Consider the following 24,919-nt stretch of genomic DNA (forward strand, 5'->3'; position numbering starts at 1 on the left):
CTAATTCAAGGGCGGATACAGGAATTTCATTTAGGTGTGCTTCATGTCAATCTCGATACCTTGTACTGTAGTTTTACTATGGAAAACCCTTTTCTACTTAGGATTTTAGGGAGTGCGTATTCACCCTCTACACCCCCTGGATCCGCCCCTATAATTTTGGATGGCTTATTTTTTAAACGATGATCATAAACCTGAGTTTTACCAATTCTATGCTTTTTACAGATTGTTTTTGTGTTAACTGCAGAGTCTAAACTACTCAACTCTTCAATTTTTTGTTAAGTATCAGATAAGTATACAGTAGTATCTCAGGATACAAAATTAATCTGTTATTAAACTGAGATCGTATCATGAAAATGTCATAAGGTGAATCATTGTTCCCCATATGATTACATGTAAAACCAAATAATCCATTCCAATGTGAAAAAAACACTTAAATTAAAGCTAAGTAGTACATTGAAAAAAAAAATTTAGTAAGGAAAACACTGAAAAATGTGTTTTGTAGTTGTAAATGTATAAATAACCATAATAGAATAATAATTGATTTTAAAAAAAAATGTAGTTTTATTTGCACTTTACCTTTGAGGATAGATGACAGTGGAGGTGTAAACTGGTGGCAGAGGAGAGGGAGAAGGGAAATGATACTAAAACTTAACTTACATTAACATAATGTAACAATAACGTAAAAATAACTTATAAAAGATAAAAAAAATTAGTGTTGTTTTATATATATTTTTTAAAATTTTTATTCACTGCTTTTTGCTTTCTTTCCTTCACTTCCACCTAGCACTTTCACTGGATAGAGGTCACTTGATAAAATATCTATCCAAAGAGGTTTAGCTTTGCCTACTTTTTAAAATGTTTCTAGAATGACTTAGGGAAATGTCATTAAGCTGAGCAGCAATACGGCCAGTGTGAACCTTTTTGGGTTGATTCTTTTCAATAAAATCAGTCACTTTCTGATAATACCTCAAGATTTCCTTTATCGAGCAAGATCCTTCCACGACGAAGCAAACATGTGAACTGAGACCAATGAACAGAAGGAACACGTGATCATGGTGGTAGTACTGTGAACTAATGTAACGTCGTATGGTGAATTTTTGTTTGTACCGTGGAGCAAAAATATGTTCAAATTTCATGTCATATCCTGAAAATTTCGTATGCTGAAGCATTCGTATCCTGAGGTACTACCATATTTCTAATAAGAAGTTGAGTTTAGCCTTGACTCTTGTTAGGGCTAGCACTAATCTTCTATATATCTTAGCCAGCATTGCTTACAGAGTTCTAAATCTTCCCAATTAGGATTGAATCAGTTTGACCTGAAGTAGATCCTAATTAGGATCGAAAGCACTTGTCATAGCATATTTATATTAAAATATATTTGCTGGTTTAATTCTGAAGGTTTTGTTGGTGTTATTTACTAGTATATAACCAGCTCTGGGAAGATTTAAAACTCGTAAGCAATGCTGGCTAAGATGTATAGAAGATTAGTGCTAGTCCTAAGTATATTCTTTCACATACTGATTTTCAACATTTTTAACTACAAAACATTGTCCTTTAAATCAGTGAAGTTTTGTAGTCTGTTTGATGCTCTTTAACTGTTTGTAAATCTTCCATTTCCAGCTGAAAGTACCTCCACAACATTTATTTGACACAAGGTCTTCAAAAAATGAGAGCCAAAAATCAAAACAAAACAAGAATATTTCAAAGGTCCAAAAGGTTTAAGTTCCCTTCGACTATTATCCTGATCTTTTATACCTTTTTCCTTGCTTTGCAGAAAGATGACTTTTTATTCTAGTTCTGGGGACTTTCCACAGTGAGAATGTTCTTATCCCCTTTGGTTGAAGGCTGGATGGTCAAGTGGTTAAGCTGGCAGCCTACTGTTCTGGAGATCAAGGATCAAATCTGGATGGATTAAAAAATTCCAGAAGTTTTTTGAAGATAATCCATCCAGATATTTTGGGTCCTGTCCCTTACTACTTGGTTGCTCCACTGTAGGCCTGGCCAAATCCATAATGAGCTTGTTAAAAAGGTCCTTTTAGTGCTCACCAGATAGAAAGAATCTAAAAAAAAAAAAGAATAAAAAAATAAAAATTTCCTGTAGTTGAAAAGAGTTGAATAGTCAAATTGTTTTTGACTCATTTTGTGGTTACTACTGAGTCTGCCCTTCTATCACCTGTTGTATCTTTTTCTACACCAATTACCCAAATAAGTGCAACATTAAAGGCAACATATTCACATTTGTATATTTTTGTTGTATAGCAAAAACTAGACTAAGAATGTGGAAAACTTTTTCCATTTCTGGATAAGAGAGATTTTATTAAATAGAATATTTTTAACATACAAAACCCTATATTTCTGTGGAAACAAAATTTCTGTATTGCGAGGTTTTCATTAAATGGCATGTTCAGTATATGACAATTTACTGCATATTAGATATTTTTCATGTTATGTTCTTGTTTTAAGCACAATTCATAGTTAAGTACTACTAATTCTTATAGTCTTAATTTAAATTAATATATTGCTTAACTTTTTATTTGTACTATATAATATATTTTCAAAGCACAGTGATAAAATTTATTGTAGTAGTAAATTCTTCAATAATTATAGTTTGTAAGACGTGTCACATAAACTGGGAGGGGAAATGTTAGGATAAGGAGGAAAATAATATAAAACAAGAACAAAACAACTGATATGAATTCATTTTTAATCAAAAATAAACTGAATAACAAAAGGTACACAGAGATTGTCTGAATGATAATGATATACAGTATTACCAAAGTAACATTTCAGAACAGTTGACATAGTATCAAATTTTTAATATTTCATGTCAATCTTGGGGTCAAGATCTGATTGACAATTCATGAAGCTCAGACACTGTTGCTTGAGGCTAACCAACTTTTTATTAATTTAACACAAGTACAAAAAAGGTTCAACTTTAATGATAGCAGTAATATCCTTTTTTTCTTCAACCTTTAACTGTCCTGATATGTATGTGAGTTTGTATTTAGAAGTATAGCACACACACTTGTGGCCAAGTAGCATAAGATAAACAGTTGCATTAACTATTTAAATTTTCAGAACTATCACTAAGTACTATAATATAACTTTTGTATTTGATTATGCAGCAATATTAATATGTACTTTATTATGTTGACTTATTTTGGGATATGTTGTCATTACATTCTCATATTCCTTCTTTATATACTGTAGTTTTTTTGTTTGCATGTTTGACTTTGCAGTTTTGTCTAACTTATTGACCTTAACTAGATCAATAACTATAACTAAGTACAGTAATCAAAACCTTGATAATTCCAGTAAATAATTTAATGTAAATTCGACAAACATTTTCAATCTTACACGAGATCTACTTCAGGTCGACAATATTCTAAATTAGAATATTTGGAATATTTCACAAATTGACTCCAAATTTTTTTAAATTTTGGAGTAGGAATAAATAAAGATTAAACAACCTAATCTGTATATATTTAATTTTATGTTTTATATCTTTTTTTTACTCCAGAATTTAAAATATTTCGTAATTAGTTCTAAGCATTCCAATTTAGTTGTTGATCTGAAGCAGATGTTGTGTAAGATCAAAAACATTTGTTGAATTTACATTAAATTATTTACTGGGCTTATCAAAGTTTTGATTAGTGAATAGTTTTTTTTGTTGATAACTAACATTTTAGTGTTATGTGAATTATATATTGTTTATGTAACATACTGTATTTACTTACATATAAGACAAAGTTTTTATTCATTTTTCACTGCTTAAAAAACCTAGGTCATCCTATACATGCGAATGAAGGATTCTTTGCATTTTTGGAAATAATTTTTATGAACCGTGTATTCACATTTTTTACCGGATGCTCCCCTCTTATGTTTAAAAACAAAAGTATTTTTTCTGTGTCATTTGAATCATTCTTGTCTATTGTCAGGCGTAAAGATGAATAGCAATAGAAATAGCAAAGCTTTTGAATTGGATTCAAATTGAATTTCCAAAATCACATGGGAGCCTGATATAAGTTTTAATCCCTTCCTATGTGAAAACATATGATTACTCGGAAATCAGAATTCGGAGAAACTCATAAGTGTAATCAACAGAGAGTGGATTCGGCTGTTAAGAATTGGCAAAAAAGGTTCCCAATTGTCCAGCTTTACATGAATAAATTATGTTGTCGATTTTACAAGATTTTTCCTTAAAGTTTAAAATGCCAGTAATTTTTGCAGGTCAATGTGTGCATTTACGTTCGTTTAATATTTTATTTGTGATTAAATGAAATAAAATTAGAATTGTATTAATAAATCTAATTTTCTTTATTTTGATCTTTAAAGTTGCACCTCATCCTATATGTGAGATCATCTTTTATGCGAATAAATACAGTATAGTTTGACTCAAATATGTAACAAGATGATAAAACAAAATTTTATTAATTTTTTGCTAATCTTCAGTTTTTAATTATGTCTTAATGTAGTATCATAAACATGAGTGTGAGATTCTGAAGGAATATTGATATTTTAATAAGATTTTTAAAAGATTTAAATAATAATTTGATAATTTTTGTAAAATTAAAAAAAAAATAGAGGAGAACAAGAAATGAACATTTCCTTTTTGAAAGTTAGTTCCTGAGAGAGATCTTTATCTCTCTTATGACTAAATAGTATAACTAACCAAAAGAATCATCTTGACATCCCATCAGATGATCTGAATTCTTAATCTTCATTGGGAGAATTTTGATATAAATAAGTCTTACACGCCAAACTGGGTGCATTCTACAGTAATCACCATGATCTCCTTTGGTTCCCGTATTTCCACCTAGCCTATTAATTAACGTACAGGTTACAAGTCCAAACCTTGGATGAATGTGTCTCATCCCATATTAAGGAAGACTTATATTAACCGTACAGAGGTATTATATATTATCTATATAAATAAAAATGTAATGTTTGTTTGTTCCTAATAGCTAATCTCCGAAAGTTCTTCATTGATTGCTTTGAACTTTTCACACAACATTCCATTTGAATACGGGTGTGTTTTTATATAATACATATGTCGAAATTACCTGTATATTAAATAAAACAAAAAATTGTTTTCTGTGAAACTGTAGCATTATCTGTAAAGCCAATATAATAAGTCCTGATATTAGAAAATACGTACTTGTAGACGAAAATTTATATTTAAAAAAAATAATTATTAGTTGTAACGTACAACTACACACCGGAGTTTACTAAATATTATGTACCTCCGAAACCTTTAACTGATGTGAATAAATTTAACATTACTAACGTTTACTAACTTTACGTTCAGGAATATGGAACATGTGACGCCGTTCTATCGTTCGATGTTTTGAAAAATTCTTTCGAAACGAATGGTTAGTTTGATGATTTTTACCTGAAGAAGGACCCAGGAGGGGTCTGAAAACGTTAGTAATGTTAAATTTATTCACATCGGTTAAAGGTTTCGGAGGTACGTAATAATTATTAGTTGTATTGAATTAATTGTAACTGCTCCCAAAGTACAATATTTTTAAGCAATAAAATGAAAACTAATGATAAATGTCTTCCTAGTACTATGTCTGATTTAAAAAAAAACTGGCAATAAGTAGTTAAGTGAAATAACATATATATCCATAAACTAATTTTTGAGTTAAGTTCAATAACCCATGTTTTATCAAAAATACACACCTTTAAAAAATCCAGCAATGAAATTTAATAAATAAATTTTTTGATTATAATCTATCCAGTTGATACAAAATATGTGGATAAACCTATGTTTTATATATATATATATATATATATGAACTTGATGTTCACACATTGTTTGAATTGCCACATACTGCTGAAAGACAAATACTCATGTTCTAAATGATGAAACAGAACAGTAACACCATTATGCACTGAAATATGTCAGGACCGATTGTAGCTGTGTAATCTCTCTTCCACAATAAAGCATGTGCAATCTTATCTCAGCTTTGCTGTCAGGAAAGCAATTTCAGGAACTTTTTGACTGCCTTGCTAACAGAGGAAAACCAATTTAATAACTGTCATATATATAATTAATTTTAATGGTTATTAATTTATCTTTACTTTAAAATCATGACTGAATAAACTTGACATTTTAAAATGGTTATACAGGTAACCCCCGTATAACACGGCACTTCTATAGCACGGATTCACTCTAACACGGTTCGAGAATTGGTACCATCCTCCGTATAACACGGTACTTTTATAGCATGGATTTACTCTGGCACGGTTCGAGAATTGGGTAAAACCCTTGTATAACAGGAAATGTAATAAATTTTTACATACTTAAGTAATAATAGTTCACGAAAATTATTATTTTCGTGAACTATTAGTACTTAAGTATGTAAATTTTCTTTTCTCGCCTTCTGTCGATACACGTGGTCCTTCTCGAAACTTGTTTCAATGTTGCCAGATCGCGACGCTTCTGCTTCTGATGTTGCCGAATGTTTTTCCCTTATTCCATACTTGCTTTATTCTTCATAAGTGCTTAGCACCATATAAGGAAATTTATAAAGACCTTTTAACTAGAAGCAAGCAATCTAAAATTACATACATTTTGCAAAAGGTAAAGCATGGATCTGAAGATAATGCAGAAAAATGCTCAGAGGATAAGGATAACTTGCCAAAAAGAAAACGCTCTCGGCTAATTAATAGTGTTTTTAGTGATGATGAAGAAAACATTGTTTAATTTATATTAATATGTATCACTTAAAAAATTTTAATGAAGATATTTATCTTAATTATAAAAATATACTAGCATGTTTTTTAATTTTTGGAACCTAACCCTCCTTTTCGTATTAGTTCTTTGTTTCGTATAACATGGATTCTCATAACACAGCAATTTTTTGGAACGTAACTACCGTGTTATACGGGGGTTACCTGTACTTAGATATTTTATCGTACAATTCTGTTGATAATTTATCTTCTTAAAGCAAACTTAGAATTACAGACTTTATTGGCTCCATTTTTATTTAACCTAGATATAAAATAAAATGCTTGCTTTTAGAAGTCAGCATCAGATCTATCAAATTTAAATACTTTAGTTTAATGACTTTAATATTTGAATGTCAAATTTCAAAAACATTTTAAACAAGGGATATTAGGTTAGTTTTGTGGGCCTGATAAATTAAAAATTTATTAATTATAAAAATAGCACTTACACAAATATGAATACATTTATCTGTATTAAATATTAATTCAAATGTTTTAGTGTTCATATTTATGTAACTAAAAATTTATTTACTTGTGACATTTTTTCAGTGAATATAACCCATGTTTTAACCTACTTCACTTACTTTCAATGTTCATACATTTGTCCCACCTCCTTACCAATTTATCAAATTATTCATCATTCATCAAACCATCAATCATTAAATTTTCTGTATAGAATAAGAATCTCACTATACAAAGAAATGTCATGCTGCTTCTTTAGCAATTTCATTGCTGTGAAAATTAGTGATCTTCCAAAGTTCTCATTCAATGTGGGAAAGAGGTAAAAGTTACCAGGAAACCATATTGGAACTGTATAGTGGATAGTCAGTATTCACAACATAGATATGAAATTTGGCATTTGTTGGACACTGTGAAAATGGACATTATTGTTGAAAGAATGACACCTGCAGTGAGGAATCAAAGAAGTTTGTGTGGAGATCTGAGTCAGTCCAAGGTCAGTCACAAGAACAGATATTATTGATTTATCTACCAGAAAATCAACAATAAAAATGCCTATATTATCCTAGAAAAAGGTTACCATGACTTTTTTTATGGACTTGAGTCATCTTGAACTTCTTTGTCCTTGAAGATCTCAGATGTTTTCATTCTAAAGATTCACCTTCAATTCAACGGTGTTATGTTACATTTAGTTTTCATTATTTGTCCCAATCTCTGTGCTATCTACTCTAGTAATGAGATGATCCTGTTACACTGTCAATGTTTTCTGTTTGTGATGTTGCAGTACATGTGCACAAAGTCAGAGTTTAAATCTTGCTTATTGTTAGTTATATATAGATATTGCTTATTGTTAGTTATAACAATAAGCAATATCTATAAAAGAAGGAGCAGGCTAATATTTCATATAACATTTGCATTTGTAAGTAAATAAGTTTCTCTCAATACATCAGACCTGGAAAATTTATTTATTGAACATCCCAGTGTGTTTAATCATTGTTTAGAATTTGGTAAAATTAGAATTTTGATTTTAGTTTTTTGAAATATTCTGTTTATTTAAGTGTAATTGTTAACAGTATGAGTTGAAAGATATTTCATGATTAATGTGTATTTGTAATTTTGCTTTATATATAATATGAGTGTATATTTATTTACTATTCCAAATGAATAATTTTAACTTTTGTATTTTTAATAAGTGTAGTATGACTTGTAAAATTGAAAATTTTTTATTGGCATATTATGAATGATACAAATTCAAAAGGAGTTATTAAAAAATGTTTTGAAATGAATCATCATATTTATTTACAACTCAAATTTATATACTTGATTTTGAAATTTTTAAAAAATACCAATATATATGTGATACTTCAAACGATGATTAGTAAATACAATGGTTATAATGAATGATTATACAGTAGGGCGTCGATTATCCGAAAGTCAATCATCCGAAATGTCAATCATCCAAAAGAATTCCAGTCGGCAAATTTAAATTTTTGCCAGTGCTGTGGCACTGCAATTTTTGGCTATGTCTTGGGCTACTCAAATATTTTAAATTTTTGATACTAAATTAACTTCTGAAGTATAATTTTTTTATTGTTTTTATATTTTTCAATATATTTATTTTGTTCGTACAAAATAAAAAAATAATTTTTAACGATACAATAGTCTTCGTTAGACTTAACATTGACGAAAATTCAACGTGAAGCGACACACAATGGAGAAAAATAACAAGATGGGATAAATTAATATATTTTTTCGTACATAATCAGTTATCTGAAACATCGATCTTCTGAACAACCCCAGTCCCCAATTGATTCAGATAATCGACTCTCTACTGCATATATAATTATTTTGGCTGATGTTTGGGGATTATTATTAGGAATGTAATAATTAAATTTTTAGTTAATTTTAGCAACAAGTATATAATTTTATCTATAAAAACAATAAAGATTTAAAAACTTGGGAACTTTGATGCAATTCATTACAGATTTGTAAAATATATTATAGCTGTCTTGTTTTATTATTATTATTATTATTGTTATGTTTTTCTGTGAATTTGAAAACAACTCATTCAGTTATATTTTAATGTTCTGATATGGAATGTATATGAAAATTACAAAAATAAAATGTTATGAATGTTTTTATATATAATCTATTAATTATAATCTTTGCTTGTAAATATTTGTGATGTATTGAACCTGAAACTTTTACTTAAATATTGTTGTGGGAAAAAATGTATAAAAACTAGTCTAGATATTTACATTTATATAGAAAATCAAAACATTCTATAATAGAACAGAAATAAATCTATGAACAGATTATAATATCAGTCATATAATGATATGACAGATTACAATTTGTGATTACCATATGATATGTATGGTATTTGATCTTTGTAAAAAATTATTTATTTTCTTAATATTATGAATTTGATGATAAAATCCAAATAGTGTATTCTGAAAATTATTTTCAACTGTTGAGCCTTATTGGCTATACAGTAGTATGGTACATCTCTATGCATTTAACATTAAATATCTTTGTTTATAATACATACATGACAATAAAAAATTATGTAAATATTAATATAATTTACTTTTTATTATAATAGAAACTAAACCTCATTTAAAAGCAGTGCTTAAAACATATTTTGGTTTACAAGCTGTATTAATTTTTGTATGATACTGTCTATCAAAAAAAAACATGTTTTTTGTTTGATAAACTAATTGTTTAGTTTTTTAGTCTACATTTCTGAAAGATTTAACTAGTACAATTAATGTTTTTCCCCCTTTTTTAACTCTTCCTGCCCTGTGGGCACTAAGAGGGCCTCTTTTAGCAAGCCCATTATGGGTTCAGCCAGGCCCACAATGGGGTGGTCAGGTGGTGATGGTCAGGGCCCTATATATCTAGATGGATGATCCAGAAAAATTCCTGAGGATTATTTGACCCTTCCGGGTTCAATCCCAGGTCCCCAGAGCAGTAAGCTGCCACCTTGACTGCTCAGCTATCCGGTCATCAATTAATGTGGGTTGTGATCTAGTGTTTAAATTACCTTACAGATATTCCAAAATTATATTGATGTAAACTGTTGACAATCCATCAACTCTATCTTTGAAAGCATATAAAATATACCATAATCTCATTATTAGATTGTTCACCTATCTGTTATGCATAAATGTTGTACAAGAAATAGTTTAAAAATTAAAACTAGTATAATTAATTGAAAATAAAATTATACAATTTTTAATTTAAAAATTTATTTTCAGGGTGTTTTGCATGTGGAATGGAAAATGGATTTCGTGTGTATAACTGTGATCCACTAAAAGAAAAAGAAAAACAAGGTTGTAAATTTTTAATCTTTTAATTTTTTGTTAAGAATTGTATGTACAGAAAGTATTTAAAAATGTCATTTTTTTTAATTGTTCATACACAATATGCACAATTACATGTCAGCCAAAAATTTATAGCATTCTGAGTAATCCAAGACTGGCAAGTAATTTGAAAAAAAGAAAAACTATCAGTACAAAAATTAAGTATTGACATTAAGACCATTTACAAAAATATACAATATTTTTGAGTCTTTTTTTTATCCATTAACACGATCACAGAAGTAACAGTTAAATTGGCTTGAAGAAAAACGTCATTAAAAAGACAAATAATAATAGATAAAAATTCACCAAAAAAAATTAAGTAGTTAAATAAAATTAAAGTTACAAAAAAAAATATTAAAGACTTTTGTTATTTTTATGAATTTTTTTTACTAAAAATAGAACATATTAATATGCAAAATGTATTCATATAGTATTTATATATAATACAGAAATAATGTACTCTTTTTGAATTAAATTCTAAGGACATTTGATTGTGAACTTTTATTATGACTTGAAAGAACTTATAAAATTATTATGAAAACTTCAGCTTTGTAATCACTTTATTATTAATTAAAAAAAAAAAGCATATTTATAGAATAGATATTTCATTTAAAATACAAGACAGTGACTAAATTTAAAATGTTTTGGAGTCATATTGTAAACAACAAAAAAGTTTTATACAAATATATTATAAATGTTAATAAATCATTTATTCATTCATTTATTATGTTTAAATCATTCATTTAAACATAATCTGGCAGTATATGCTTTTTTAGGCATGATTACATTGTATGAAAATAAGTATTCATTTATTGATATTTTTTTTTATTCAGTAAGAAATATCTTAAACTAAAAATATTAATATTTACAAATGTAATTATTTTATATTTTTTAGATTTTGCTGATGGTGGTATTGGTTATGTTGAAATGCTGTTCAGATGTAATTATTTAGCTTTAGTTGGTGGCGGTAAACGACCTAGATATCCCCCAAACAAAGGTATAAATTACTGATTAAAAGCTATACTTACTTATTTCAGTTTCTGTTTAACATGATAAAAAAATTTAATGAATCAATTAGGTTTTACATGTTTATAGTATTTTGTGAAGACTTTTGCTATCCAAATTTATTTCTCATCGGACACTCAATTTAATATGTTGGACACTAGCTCAAACTAAATCAGAATGATAATTATATATATATTACTGATGACATTTTTCAAATACAAAGATATTGATGTTTCTTCTGAATGATCAAACAATTAACATGTTAATATGAAACTGTTAAAATACTTGACAAAAGTAATTCATAAAAAATTTGTTTTTATTTTAAATGTTTTAGTAAAATTATTAATTAAATATGTGAAGATTGGTGTAAATTTTCTTGTGGAAATGATGTTTCCGCAAGAAAATTTTGCCCAATGCCCAAATGCCGAAGTTTTGCAAGCTACAAAAACAAAATAATAAGATCTGGTACTACAATACAACTTTTGGTCTTCAACTATCTAACAAAATTTCAACAGCCTGGCTTTAGTACTTTGCTTATAACAATGAATTAAATTTGACAAACTCAATATGTAAAATTTCAAGTCCCATGTTTAGGTCATTACAATTTATAAACAAAATAAGTTTAGAGGCTGTCCTTTGGGAAATAAATGAATAGTTATATGATAAGATGTCCTCCAAGTTGAAAGGTACAATTTCAAGTTGTTGCAAAGATATCACTACTCAAATAGGCCATTAAAATTTTTTTGCAAAGTTTTGCCTATTTTTGAGTAGCTGTATCTCAGATTTATCAGTGCCAATTCTTCTCCTTTTACTTTTATCAGAAAGAGAGAATTTTTCTATTCTAGAACATGTGATTTTCATTTTGATGTCTTTTTGTATAAGTTTTAAAAAATGGCTCTAAATTATAACTTTTTGCAAAAAATTTTGTAATTTTTATTAGGTCTTGGAACATGAACTTGACAGTTTAAATTTATTTATGTTGCAAAAAGAGTATTTTTTTTATTATTTGTGATGTTCTTTTGTTTTTTGCATATAAGGAGTGTGTGTTATTTATCAGCTGATTGCAGAGACAAGGTTTACGTTAAATGATGTTTAACAGCCAAACAGCATCTAGACATTGGCTGACTGAACTGCAGTTTAAAATGCATTGCAAACACAACAATTGTCTATTCCTGAACACCATCTATATGAACCTTGACAAAACGTTGGCTGTTATTTTCTTCACTGTTACTCCCCTCTTTTAGGAGTCATTCAGCCAATTGGATTATTCATTCGTAATGTCAGAAAAAACTCCAATAAGGCACCAGCTACCTTCCAAAATCTTACGGCAGCATAAAATCTTGAGGCCGTTAACAACTGTTGTTTGGCAGTTAATGACAATCCTTTTCCATTTCAATGTTTAATTTCATCGGCAATATGATTTAAAATATGACCAAATCTAACAGTATTTGTCTTCGGAATACATTTTTAAGGAATTATTCCAATTTTGTGTTTTCTCCCTTCATAGTTGTCATGATGAATAATTTTAAATAATATTATATTTTTTATTTCTGTAAAATGTTTTTGGTAATTATTAAAATTGTCTTGTTTGATTAACAGAACATTCTGACCAGGATATTATAACAGTAATGACCCCGAAATGCATTAATGTTTTATAACCAACATGATACTTGAATTATAAATAAATGCATTTGGTTTAATTGTAGTCTTAAATCTTTACCTGTTTGAATATCAGAATTGGAACACTTAAAAAATTTTAAGTATTTAATTATATTATTTTTGATCCAAGCAATTAATTAATGAATAAGTTTGTTGATTCCTCCTATTTATAACATTTACTAAAGAAATGATATCCATTTTTATGTAAACTTTACAATGTGATGACTTCCACTTTAATTAAAACACTGTTTAAACCTGCTGTTGAATTAATCTAGAAAGTAGGTCAAATTACAGGTTTCTAAACACTAAACGGTGGCAAGCAAGAAATGTCATCTCTGCAATGAAATTTTTCTGAACTGTGGTTTAGACGATCTCTAAACTGTCATCAGTGTCTAAATGCTGTCTCTACAATTTTGTGTTTGCTACACTCAGATTTTCTTTTAGACCCTTCAGGGGACTACAGCCTTGCAGCCTAAAAAACTGCACGCCAACATCAAATGTAGAGGGTATTGTAGCCATACGTACTCTGTTCAGAGGAATCCTACCTTTCTCTATTATCTATCTCCTCTCCCTCCCCTTTCCCTTTTCCTCTTTTCTGCTGGCTAAACACCTCATGTACAGCCAAAGTCTTTCTTGTATGTATGTATATGTGTCTCTGCAATCAGTCCTATGACTGTGTGATGTCATTATTTACTTAACACCAAGCCAGAAACATTGGTTTTATTCCACAAAGTATTAGCAACTTGTTAGTAGTTCTTTTACTAGTTTTTTTAATTAAGATAAAATTGTTTTGACTTCATGAATCTTAATTCATTAGTCAAGATAATTGTGAAACTTTGAAGTTTGTTTCTTATTATGCTTATGACACAATATTATGTTTATGACTGTCACTTAAGACTTCCTAGGAGCTAATTTTTTTTATTTGTTCCTAGGACTTATAACTTTGCAGATAGCAATTTTAGAGGTAATGGAACACCCATACCAACTTTTATTTAAATTGGACATTGTCAAGGGGACTATCTGTCAAATTAGTCCTCTTGACATATTTATCAATGATTTCATGCCAATGAGATTTTTTAAATTATTATTAGTGATTGATATTTGATCATGTGTGGCAAATCAATGAAAATTACAAAAAGTTTTTGTTTTATTAAATTTCAGTAATGGTATGGGATGATTTGAAGAAAAAACATGTTATTGAATTAGAATTTTCAAGTGATGTAAAAGCTGTTAAATTAAGAAGAGACAGGTAAATTTTAATTTTTAATAATGCATTTTAATAACTTTGCTTTTTATTGTTAAAATTTGTATAAATATTTTCAGAATTGTTGTTGTACTGGAGACAATGATAAAAGTTTATACTTTTACTCAGAATCCACAGCAACTTCATATATTTGAAACATGCACAAATTCAAAAGGTAGGAATTTATTATTTATTTTAAGCTTTATTTTAACATATATATTTATATTTTGTGTGATTTAGTTTTTTTGTTCATAAGTGAATAGTATAATGTTATATAATGAATTATATTATTTTATTATATTCTTTATACATAATGTATCATTACATATGGTAGAGCAATAAATTGTGAGATCAGGGTCGGTGAGACTCCACCCACTGTCTAGGATGACTTTAATGTTATGCTATAAGAATATCTTGGTATCAGGAATCTTATCAGGATTCCTGACACCAATTAAGATAAGATTAGCATCTTAATTTGTGAGCTGTGCAATGGATTAATCTTTAATCCAACTCCAAGTAGATGAATCAGGAAATATTAAGTATGGAGAGTCGTATTTATATTGTCAAGTGGCAGAGAGGTGTGTTGATTCACTTGATGGAGGCTCAAACAAATCCCTTTTATAAACTAAACTATTTATTTATATATAATTTTAAGCATATAAGATATATACATAGCATGACAGATTTATATATAACAGGGTATGCTAAACTAAGATATAACTTGACTATATTGAGAGTAACTAATGGCTAACACTTGCTCAATTGTTGACTGAGAAAGCTTACATAAGAAATATACTACCTGGCAATACCTTTTTCTTCTCTTCTTATGATGTTGCATATAGTCTAATGAGACGGGCTATCGCTGGCGGCTAGGAACCTTGGACTGGGACCACAGCATGGCTTACTTCAGTTATTGGGTAAAACAGCAGCCTTGAGTGAAGGAGACTTCTTCCCATTTATATAGACAATCGGACTGCCAATCAGATTTGCTCCCGATGCGGTCATATTCTTGGTAAATTTCCATTTACCAGGAACTAAGCATCCGCTGAATCAGAGGAAGTTGAGATCAGAGGTGCGATGCTTAAATTGATAAATTGTTATCTTTCTTTTTATTTTACCAAATGTTCCCAAATATTAATTAAAATATTACTTTAAATTTTTGTTAAAAATATTCATTTCTTATTAAATTAAACCATTCCCTAACTTCCAGGATCTCACAAAGTTACATAAATGCATAGAAATAGATAAATAAATAAAACTCACGCCAAAATTGTATAGCTTCTTGATAAAAAGCACTGAGTTCAGCGTTAATACGATTTTTCTTATATCGCAAGTACTTTCGACGAGTATTATATCATCGTCCTCAGGCGAAAAAAGAACAAATTTGAAAATTAGAACGTGCAGAGTGTTCCAAGTAGAAAACGGAAAAATTTTTCTTGTCAATTTCTAAATTATAGCGTTCGGTAATTCCATTGGTCACGTGCAACAAGCTTTTTGCTGGCGTATTTTCCGTCATTTTTCGTATTTTCCGGCGATACAGCTTTACTCTTCCTTTAACTCCCCTACCCAACTTACACAGGAGTATATGCAATGATCAGGATAAAGTCAACGTTTTAGAAAATCGGGAATATACGCAGTGCAACTGGAAAATCCAGTAACGGGGACAATTGAGAAGTATATAGGGGCAACGACAAGAATGCTCTCTTGCCATATCGCAGAACATCAGGATGATATAAACAAAGGAAGACAGACTACAGAGCTCGCCAGAAAAGTTCTACAACAGGGCTATAACCCGTTATGGTCAAAAACAGCATTGCTCAGGAGCTGTAACAACAGAATAATTACATTTATTTGGGAAGCGCTCCTTACAATGACCACAGACACATGCAACGTCCCCACACTCGACTTGCCCGAAATATGGGTTACTTTATACCAGCGTTTAAACAGCAAAAAGCACCAAGAGTCGCACAATTAGTACGATCGCTCCTCAACGCATGCGCTGCTAGTCGTGTGGATTTAAGATATTTCGAACGCCAGCAAAAAGCTTGTTGCACGTGACCAACGGAATTACCGAACGCTATAATTTAGAAATTGACAAGAAAAATTTTTCCGTTCTCTACTTGGAACATTCTGCACGTTCTAATTTTCAAATTTGTTCTTTTTTCGCCTGAGGACGACGATATAATACTCGTCGAAAGTACTTACGATATAAGAAAAATCGTATTAACGCTGAACTCAGTGCTTTTTATCAAGAAGCTACATAAATGCATTGTTTGTATTTTTAAAATTATCAGAAATGTATACATGTTAAAAATATAAGGTTGGATTTGTCAAATATATGCTTTATAAAATGTTGGAAAAAATTAGTAATAGTTATTTTTCTGAAGCATGTTGATATATAAATGCAAAAAATTTCTTGAATATGCAGTATTGAATAACATTAAAAATAGAGAGAATGAAAGCATAAAAATTTACCAATTATCTTAGAGTAAAAGACAAAACATTTTAAAATACTGAATTTTTATACTTGAATAAACAATAAACAATTCATTTTATATTTAGGAAGATATATTTAGATCAGTTCCTGTTGTAGTACTGTCAAATTTGAAATTGCATCAACTGTATAAATAATAGTAAATATTTTTATATTTAGTAGAAACTTTTTAATTTATAATATTTTTTAATTGTCAGCAAGTTTTGAAATCAGTAATCATCATTAAAATAACAAAAACCACAGATAACTGTAATGGTTAGTGAATGAATGAATCATCAATATTTGATTGCTTAATTTATTTAAAAATTCATTCATATTTATACAGTAAATTATGTGATGATTTTATCTGTAGTCATTTAAACAAACTTTTGCTTTGATATCAGTTGTTATAGGAAATATTTACAGCAAAACAAAATACTTTTAAGAAATATTAACATGAGTTTTTTTTTCATGTTCAAAACATTTAACTTCTTTTTATGATTCAATACAGTATTAAAAATTAAAAAAAGGATATTTGATTTAATAATTTTTTAGTATTGAAAATGTTACTTTATAAGTTTTATGGATAAACTGAATCTGATTTTGGTTATCAGTAGAGAATCTTCAGGTGATTGAGTTGGATCATTGACATTATTTGCGTCTTACTTAAACTGAAATAAAAAAAAAAAAACTTAAAAAGAAATGCTTAAAAGAAAGATAACTATCTTTATTTCTTAAATGTACTTTTGGTTTTTCAAATTTATATAAAATGTGAAATGATTAAAGTATCTAATCTTGGAGATGATTTTTCTGAATTATAATAACTTTTTCAAATAACTTTAAAACTATTTAACAATTACTTTTTGATATAAACTTACGTTTGAATTGATATTTTTAAATACTAACTGAAACATGCAATTTTATCTGTTTTAATAATTTAAAATAATACTGTTAATAAAATTAATATTTACTGAAAGATATTTTTGTATAGGATTGTGTGTGTTGTGTCCTAGTAGTGATAACTCTTTATTGGCTTTTCCGGGACGGAAAACTGGTCATGTACAGATTGTTGATCTTGCAAATACAGAAAAAGCTCCTTTAGACATTTCTGTACATGAAGCACCTCTGAGTTGTATAGCTTTGGATTTACCTGGTAATAAATTAGCCACAGCTTCAGAAAAGGTATGGAATATTCTATTCAAAAATAAATTTCTGTTTAATTCAAAAATAGTTATTGCCATATGATAATATTTCATGTTAGATTAAATTTATACTTATTATAATTTTGAAATCAGTTATATATTAATTATTTTATTAATTTTATACATTGTAAATATTCAAAATTTCTTGCTACATTTTATTATGTTAATGTCATCAAGCATTTTATTCAATATTCCACTTGTATAATTGTAACACTTAGAAGGTTTGGTTTTTAGTATGTAACTGGAAACGGAGTTGACATAGAATAATTTTTTTAATTGTTGTCACAGATATTGTTTTAGAATATTTAGATGTATCAAATTAATAGCAATAACTGCCGTAAAGAAAAAAACAACATAGTTTGTCTTTGAGGTGGAATAGTAGTTTTTCATGATATATTGGATAATCAAGTTTTAAATTTCCACTGTGATATGCAGCTGTTACATTTTCCCAGATGAGTTTTCCAAATTTTGATATCTGTGTAAAGTTGCCATAAATGCCATATATCTTTATCTGAAAACAATAAATGATATCATAATTTATACTTATTTATATTTGAAAATTTTATTTAAAATACAAAACTTTAATAATAATATTTCTCACTTCATTGATATGTATATCAAGTATCATTATATTTTTGTTTTTTTCTTTAATTTTTATTTAAGATTTGATAATGTGTGAAAGAACAAAAGATTTAAAATGTAAGAAATGATATTATAGTCAAAATTTATTTAAGAAAGTAATTAATGTTATCTATGTATTAGTCTTATTATTTCTCTGAATAATTAATATTAACAAAGTTGGTTAGTGTTTAGTATGGTTAATTTTAAAATTCAGTTCTGTACAATTATATAGATTTAAGTAAATTTTAGCAAATGATGGTAAAAACAGTAAGAATCCATTTACAGTCTGTTGATTTGGAGTTAGTGCTGAATAATGATTATAGATGTTTTAACTTTATAGTAGTATATGATAACAAAAATTTAGAATTTTTGTTTTGAACTATTTTATTAGTTTTATCAAAATTTGGTAGATTTGCTAAGTTTGAAAATTAATCTAAAATAAATTTGATATATATTTATATTTACTTTTTGCTTTTTTTAAATTAATTTATTTTTTTACTTAATTTATGATTCTATACATATATATTTAGCTTAAAAATAAAGAAAGAAAAATCAATAAATAAAATTATGAATACTTTGTAGGGTACGCTGATTCGAGTGTTTGACACATCCAATGGGTTTTTGATGAATGAACTAAGGAGAGGAGCAAATAGTGCAAATATATACTGGTCAGTAATTTTTATATTCATTATTATAAATAAATTGAAATAAATCTGTTACTTTAATTTCTCAATTGCATAAATATTAATTTATAAGTATTAAATTATTATTATTTGAGATTAAATGTGCTGTATATTACCTACAAGAAAAATTGAGATTTAAAAGAAAACTTTATTTGAGTTACTCATATTTACTAAAGTGACATCTAAATATTTTCATTACAATACAAAATACCTTTTCTATTTTTTAGTCATTGCTAATTGTTAAATATTTTTCTTTTAGTTTTCCATTAACGTTCTAACATTGTATTGTTTTATTTAATAAATATTTTTAAGGTTTATATATATAAATTATTTTTATTCTTTGATTATGAACAATTTATAATCATATGAAGCAAGCTTTAAATTTTTATTGATTTAGTTTGTTTGAGTTATTACTTTCTGATGACAAAATTTGTATTTTCAGAACATTTTAAAATATTACAATTTGGCTTCTTTACTGTTTTATTTAAACTAATATATATTTTATTGAATCATTTAAATGTAAAGTTGATTTTATGATCAAGATAATGAATATTTCCATTTTATTCTTAATATTTTAACTATTGTTAAAAGAGCTGCTGAATTTTGCATAATTTGAAATAAAAAGATAATTGCATATATAAAAATATATTTTGGATTATACTATGTTCTTTCAATAACTGAAAACTTGGTCTTGCTCAACCACTAGCCCCACATATATATAAACAAAAATCCAATGAAGTTAACAGATACACTATATACTTGAAAAATGGAAATAAAAATAGAAATGCTAGCACTGGGAATTGGTGAGTCTTCACAAAATTTTTTGTTGTGAATAGTCTATATGGGAATAAGTAGCAATGCTCAGGCCAAGTGAGTAAAATGAGCATGGCAAACATTTGCCTCTCTGTTAAAACATATCAACCTTATTTACACAACAAATCTTACAAACAATTGTATAAGATTTACATAACAAGTACAGTATGATTATGAGATGGATATTGTGTTATCAAATCTTCCAGCCTTCAAACAAATGAGTTATTCCTCTTACCTGTTAGGACAATATATCTCCACCAAGGTTCCTTGAAGAATTAATTATGGAAGAAAACTGATTTGCAGCCTTTTATCAGGTTACCTTTATGATTTAGTAATATGGTCCCTAGAAAAACATTCTTAACATTCTCTCACACATTATTTTACATAAATGGTAATCAATGATATACTAATCATATGGAAAATTGAGTTTTTGTTAAAGATTAGCAACAAGCTGGTGCTAAAATTAGAGCAGGAAGACAATACATCTGTATATTACTTAAACTTATGGATTACGCATAAGAAGAACAAAATTAATACCAATATATATGTGAATAAAGGCTATCAACCCTTTTTTCATCCTTGCCAGCTGTAATGATCCATATAACTATAAAATAGCAGAATTTGGAATTTAGGGCATTAGTGAAATATGTTCACTCAATTTGAATAACTTAAACAAGATCCAAGAATGCAAAAGAATAGAACAAATAGCTGCAGAGCATGGTTCCCTTGAAAAAATAATTAAACAATTAATACAGAATATACTGGAATATTGCCATTAGATATAAAATAGACATAAGCAAGGTTAATGGGGTGCCATACTGCATTATCATAGAATATGATATAAAACTTAATGGTGGGAACTTGGAAATTGTGAGATACAACAATGTAACTTGAAGCTACTTATACAGACCTTCAGTGTACAAAATTTTATGAAATAATAAAGATCCTATAAATGCACATAGTCCTGAAATTGTACCAAATCCCTACAATGGATCATAGAGTTTGGGAGGATGTATTCAATAGAATATATGGGATCAACTTGTAGGTCATTGTCATATAGATTGAAAGGAACATAAGTATTCTATTTAGAAAAAGAAATTAACACCATAATAGCCATGTTTGCAACTCAACTGGGGTCAAAGCACATTTTAGATGATGTAGAGATGATACATATTAACTATAGAAATAAACACATTAGAACTCTTGAGATGTTAGAGATATTTAATTTAAAGCAGCCAATAAGAGATGATGGATCAACCATAAGGATGCAGAGGGGCTATCACCATCTTGAAAGGTGGTGTATAACATAGAAGAAAGAAATAAACAAGTACATATTGTTGAAAATGAGTATAAACTTGGTTTGGAGAACTTAACACACAGGAACTCTGATTGATCAGACTTTATTAACTAAAAGAACAGAAATGCATTTTAGGCTTATTTGCTCCTCATCTGTCTTATCTTTTACATAAAGAATACCTGTAAAAGATAGGACTGATGAGGGGCAAATAAGCTCAAAATGTATTGCTGTTCTCTTAGTTAATAAAGTCTTTCTGATGATAAGAGATAATTCAAACAACTGTCTATTTGCATTATGGAAAAGTATGTTTAATTTATGACAGTTTATAAGTGTCTTCTTCAGGCAATATGGCAAACAGAACACTAGAAATCTAGAGATAGAAACTTTCAAATTTTTCTCTCGCATGAGCATGGAACGTAGAATTATAAATATAAATATAAAATTACAAAAGTTATATGATATTACAAAAATAAATATGATATACACTGACTATTACTAATAAAATTAACAGAATTAATATACAAAAAATAAGGTAACAAAATAAACAATAATTTAAACAATAAACAAATACACTGGAGTACCATTGATGTGATGTTTCATCACAAACTGCACAATCTATGATTTTAGAAATTGAATAGCACAACCCACAACTTTGGTATATCAAGTGTTGGAGAGTTACACTGCAACATTGGTGTAATGAACAAAGATTCCCATAAGAACAAGATTTGCCTGTCCTCACAGCATTTTACCAGTGAAATTTGCAACCAAAGAGGATCAAAGTTACATTCTATGACTTCTTTGGCTAGTTCTGTTGTACATCTGCTATGCACATCTTAACAATGCTCTGCAACATGGAGGCATAGCATTCTGGCTCCTATATATAATAATTTTGACCCATTTATCAAGTTTTGTGAAGGTATAATGTAAACTCCGATTTTTTTAAAAGTGTAATCTTATCTTGATTGTTGCAAAAGATTCTATGTAACTTGGGCTGGGGAGCTAGAGACAATATATAACCAAATTTCCTGAAAAGTTGGTGTACAAGAAGGGAAGGGGACCCAGATATGGTATGGCTGGTGATACAAAGACCAATTCCTTCTTAAGAAATGAAGTGGATTGCAAAATAATGTCTTTTTGACCTGGTTAATTAAATTGTTAAACTTAGCAAGAGAATATACAGCCCTGCACACCACTAACTTAACCAGGGAAAGTACTTCATCCACAAGTAGTTGGGTTGAGGGGTATAAGAATGTCCTACATTTTTATATTTTATAAAAGCCTGTCTGATCAATCACCTATGAGTTTGTGTATGATAAGTTCTCCAAAACAATTTTATACTCATTTTCAACAATTTTAAAGAGAACAAGAAGCAATCAAGTACTAACAAGAACAAAGATACCTATACAGCTTTCAAAATTAAATTAAGAAAAACCCTATATGCTTTTAAAACTATGGATGGTTTAATTTTGATTTTGGTTATTTCTACATTTTTAATTCACTTGTAAAAATAAGCTGTAGAATTTTTATTTGATGTTTTGTTTATTCTAAGAATTGTGTGTTAAGTTTTTTACTTATCTTTGTCAAAAAAGATATAATTTTATTGGTTAAATTGGTCTTACACTAGATATATTTGACTTGGAATATTAATTCAGTCAAACTGTTGATTTGTAGAGTTATCTAAAGTAAGCTTTTATCATTAGTTAAAACATATCAAAACAAGTTTATATACTTTTAAAATAGCAAATTCATACTTAGCTTAATTACCAAAATTGCCCATATTCATAATCAGGACATTGTTTTGTATTTTAAAAGTATGACATTTTAAGTTTCAATAATGGTTTGTTGTGGCATGAATGTAATAAGTAGTTGCAACTTCAAATTATGGTACTGTGGATATGAATTGAGTTAGTGAAATTTATTATTTTCTCTAATTTCAAATGATTCATATTTTCTATTTATATTATAATGTTTAGTTTTCACTTATTTATTTTCTTAACACTTTAATTCCACACTAATGCATTATTTAGACTAAATGTTCCTATTTCTGTTTAGCAATCTAACTTTAGGTTGCAAAAGCTTTTTGTAAATTGCATATGATTTGTCAGTTTATAAAATATTTAGAAATAAAGTTAACCTTTGAAAATAAATGTTTCAAATAATTGTACATATTTTGTGAAAACAAAGTAAATTTTGTAAACACAATAAAATTTAAAGCCTACTTGTCATTAGTTGTTGCCAAGAGAATAATAAAATATTTCCAATAACATGAGTTTCTCATGCTATTGCCAAAATATTTTGATTCTCTGTCACTGCAGCCTAGTGCAACAGTAGGATAGAACTTTTATTAATGCATGAACATGCATAAATTCTTTTTCTGCATATGAATAATTGGTTGATATGATGAGGATAAAGCAATGCAATGCAAGGGAGTGTCTTCTGGGAGGATTTTCTTTGGAAAACTGGTTTTTATTTAAATGCTAGACACATGAAGAAAACTTGGAAAACTTCATGCAGTCAGCTTGCTGGTCAGGCAACTGCATGAAGTTTCAACTATCAGTGTTCATTTAGCCACTAATGAGTCTATATTCTAGTGACTATGAATAATCATACATAATTAACTGCTAATAATTATTTTATGATGATATATGATGATAATAAAATATAAAATTTTATATCAAATCTTTTTTTTTTCGATTAAAAAATGTTTGCATATACATTTGTGTAAAAAATGAATTTTTGAAATATGGAGATTTAATAAGATTAAGAATCATGGAGAGTGATTCATGTACCCTGTACTGTATAGTGTGTACAATGCAGGAAAATGTTGGGTATTCATCAATAGAAAATTGTTTTTTAATTACAAAAACATTTAAGTTTGGTTTTCCAGTTATTCCACTCTAACAGTAGTATCAAACATAAATTTATTCTATTTTTGAGAATATATTACCACAAATTATCAAACTTGAAAAAAAACTAGAAATTTTTATTTGAAATGGATGAATCTACTGTTCATCCATGATAGAACAGAATAAATATTTCATTCATTATTAATTAATTATAAGATTATGCTAAATAAAATTAATTAGAACATGGCTGATGTAATTTAACATTTAATAAATGTAGAATATGAAGCATTCGTAAAGGATAAAACCTTTATTGTTGCCTTTTCCTTCCCGTCGTTGCACACCATCAGTAGTCCATTGAAAAATTCCAAAAAATTAGAGACGACCTTCCTTTTAGACTACTGCCTTTGCAACAAATATGCAAAAATGGTAAAACGTCCTCTGGTGTTTTGCTACTATCACAATAATAATGTAAATAAAATAACAAATTAAAATGTGGCTGACATAATTTAACATTTAAT

At 28.2% G+C, this 24,919-nt stretch overlaps 1 protein-coding gene across 1 annotated transcript in view; it reads left to right on the plus strand.

Moving 5' to 3' along the window:
* Positions 1-24,919, plus strand: part of LOC111639105 (WD repeat domain phosphoinositide-interacting protein 3-like) — a 42,187-nt gene that overhangs the window by 7,474 nt on the left and 9,794 nt on the right. The window contains exons 2-7 of the mRNA XM_023384888.1: positions 10,455-10,529; positions 11,455-11,556; positions 14,385-14,472; positions 14,547-14,641; positions 17,931-18,121; positions 19,345-19,430. Coding sequence (XP_023240656.1) covers positions 10,455-10,529; positions 11,455-11,556; positions 14,385-14,472; positions 14,547-14,641; positions 17,931-18,121; positions 19,345-19,430 — 637 coding nt within the window. The remainder of the gene's footprint in view (positions 1-10,454; positions 10,530-11,454; positions 11,557-14,384; positions 14,473-14,546; positions 14,642-17,930; positions 18,122-19,344; positions 19,431-24,919) is intronic.

The sequence above is a fragment of the Centruroides sculpturatus genome, unplaced genomic scaffold (genome assembly GCF_000671375.1).
Source record: "Centruroides sculpturatus isolate CEXI.00-Female unplaced genomic scaffold, Cexi_2.0 scaffold186, whole genome shotgun sequence".
Classification (NCBI taxonomy): domain Eukaryota; kingdom Metazoa; phylum Arthropoda; class Arachnida; order Scorpiones; family Buthidae; genus Centruroides; species Centruroides sculpturatus.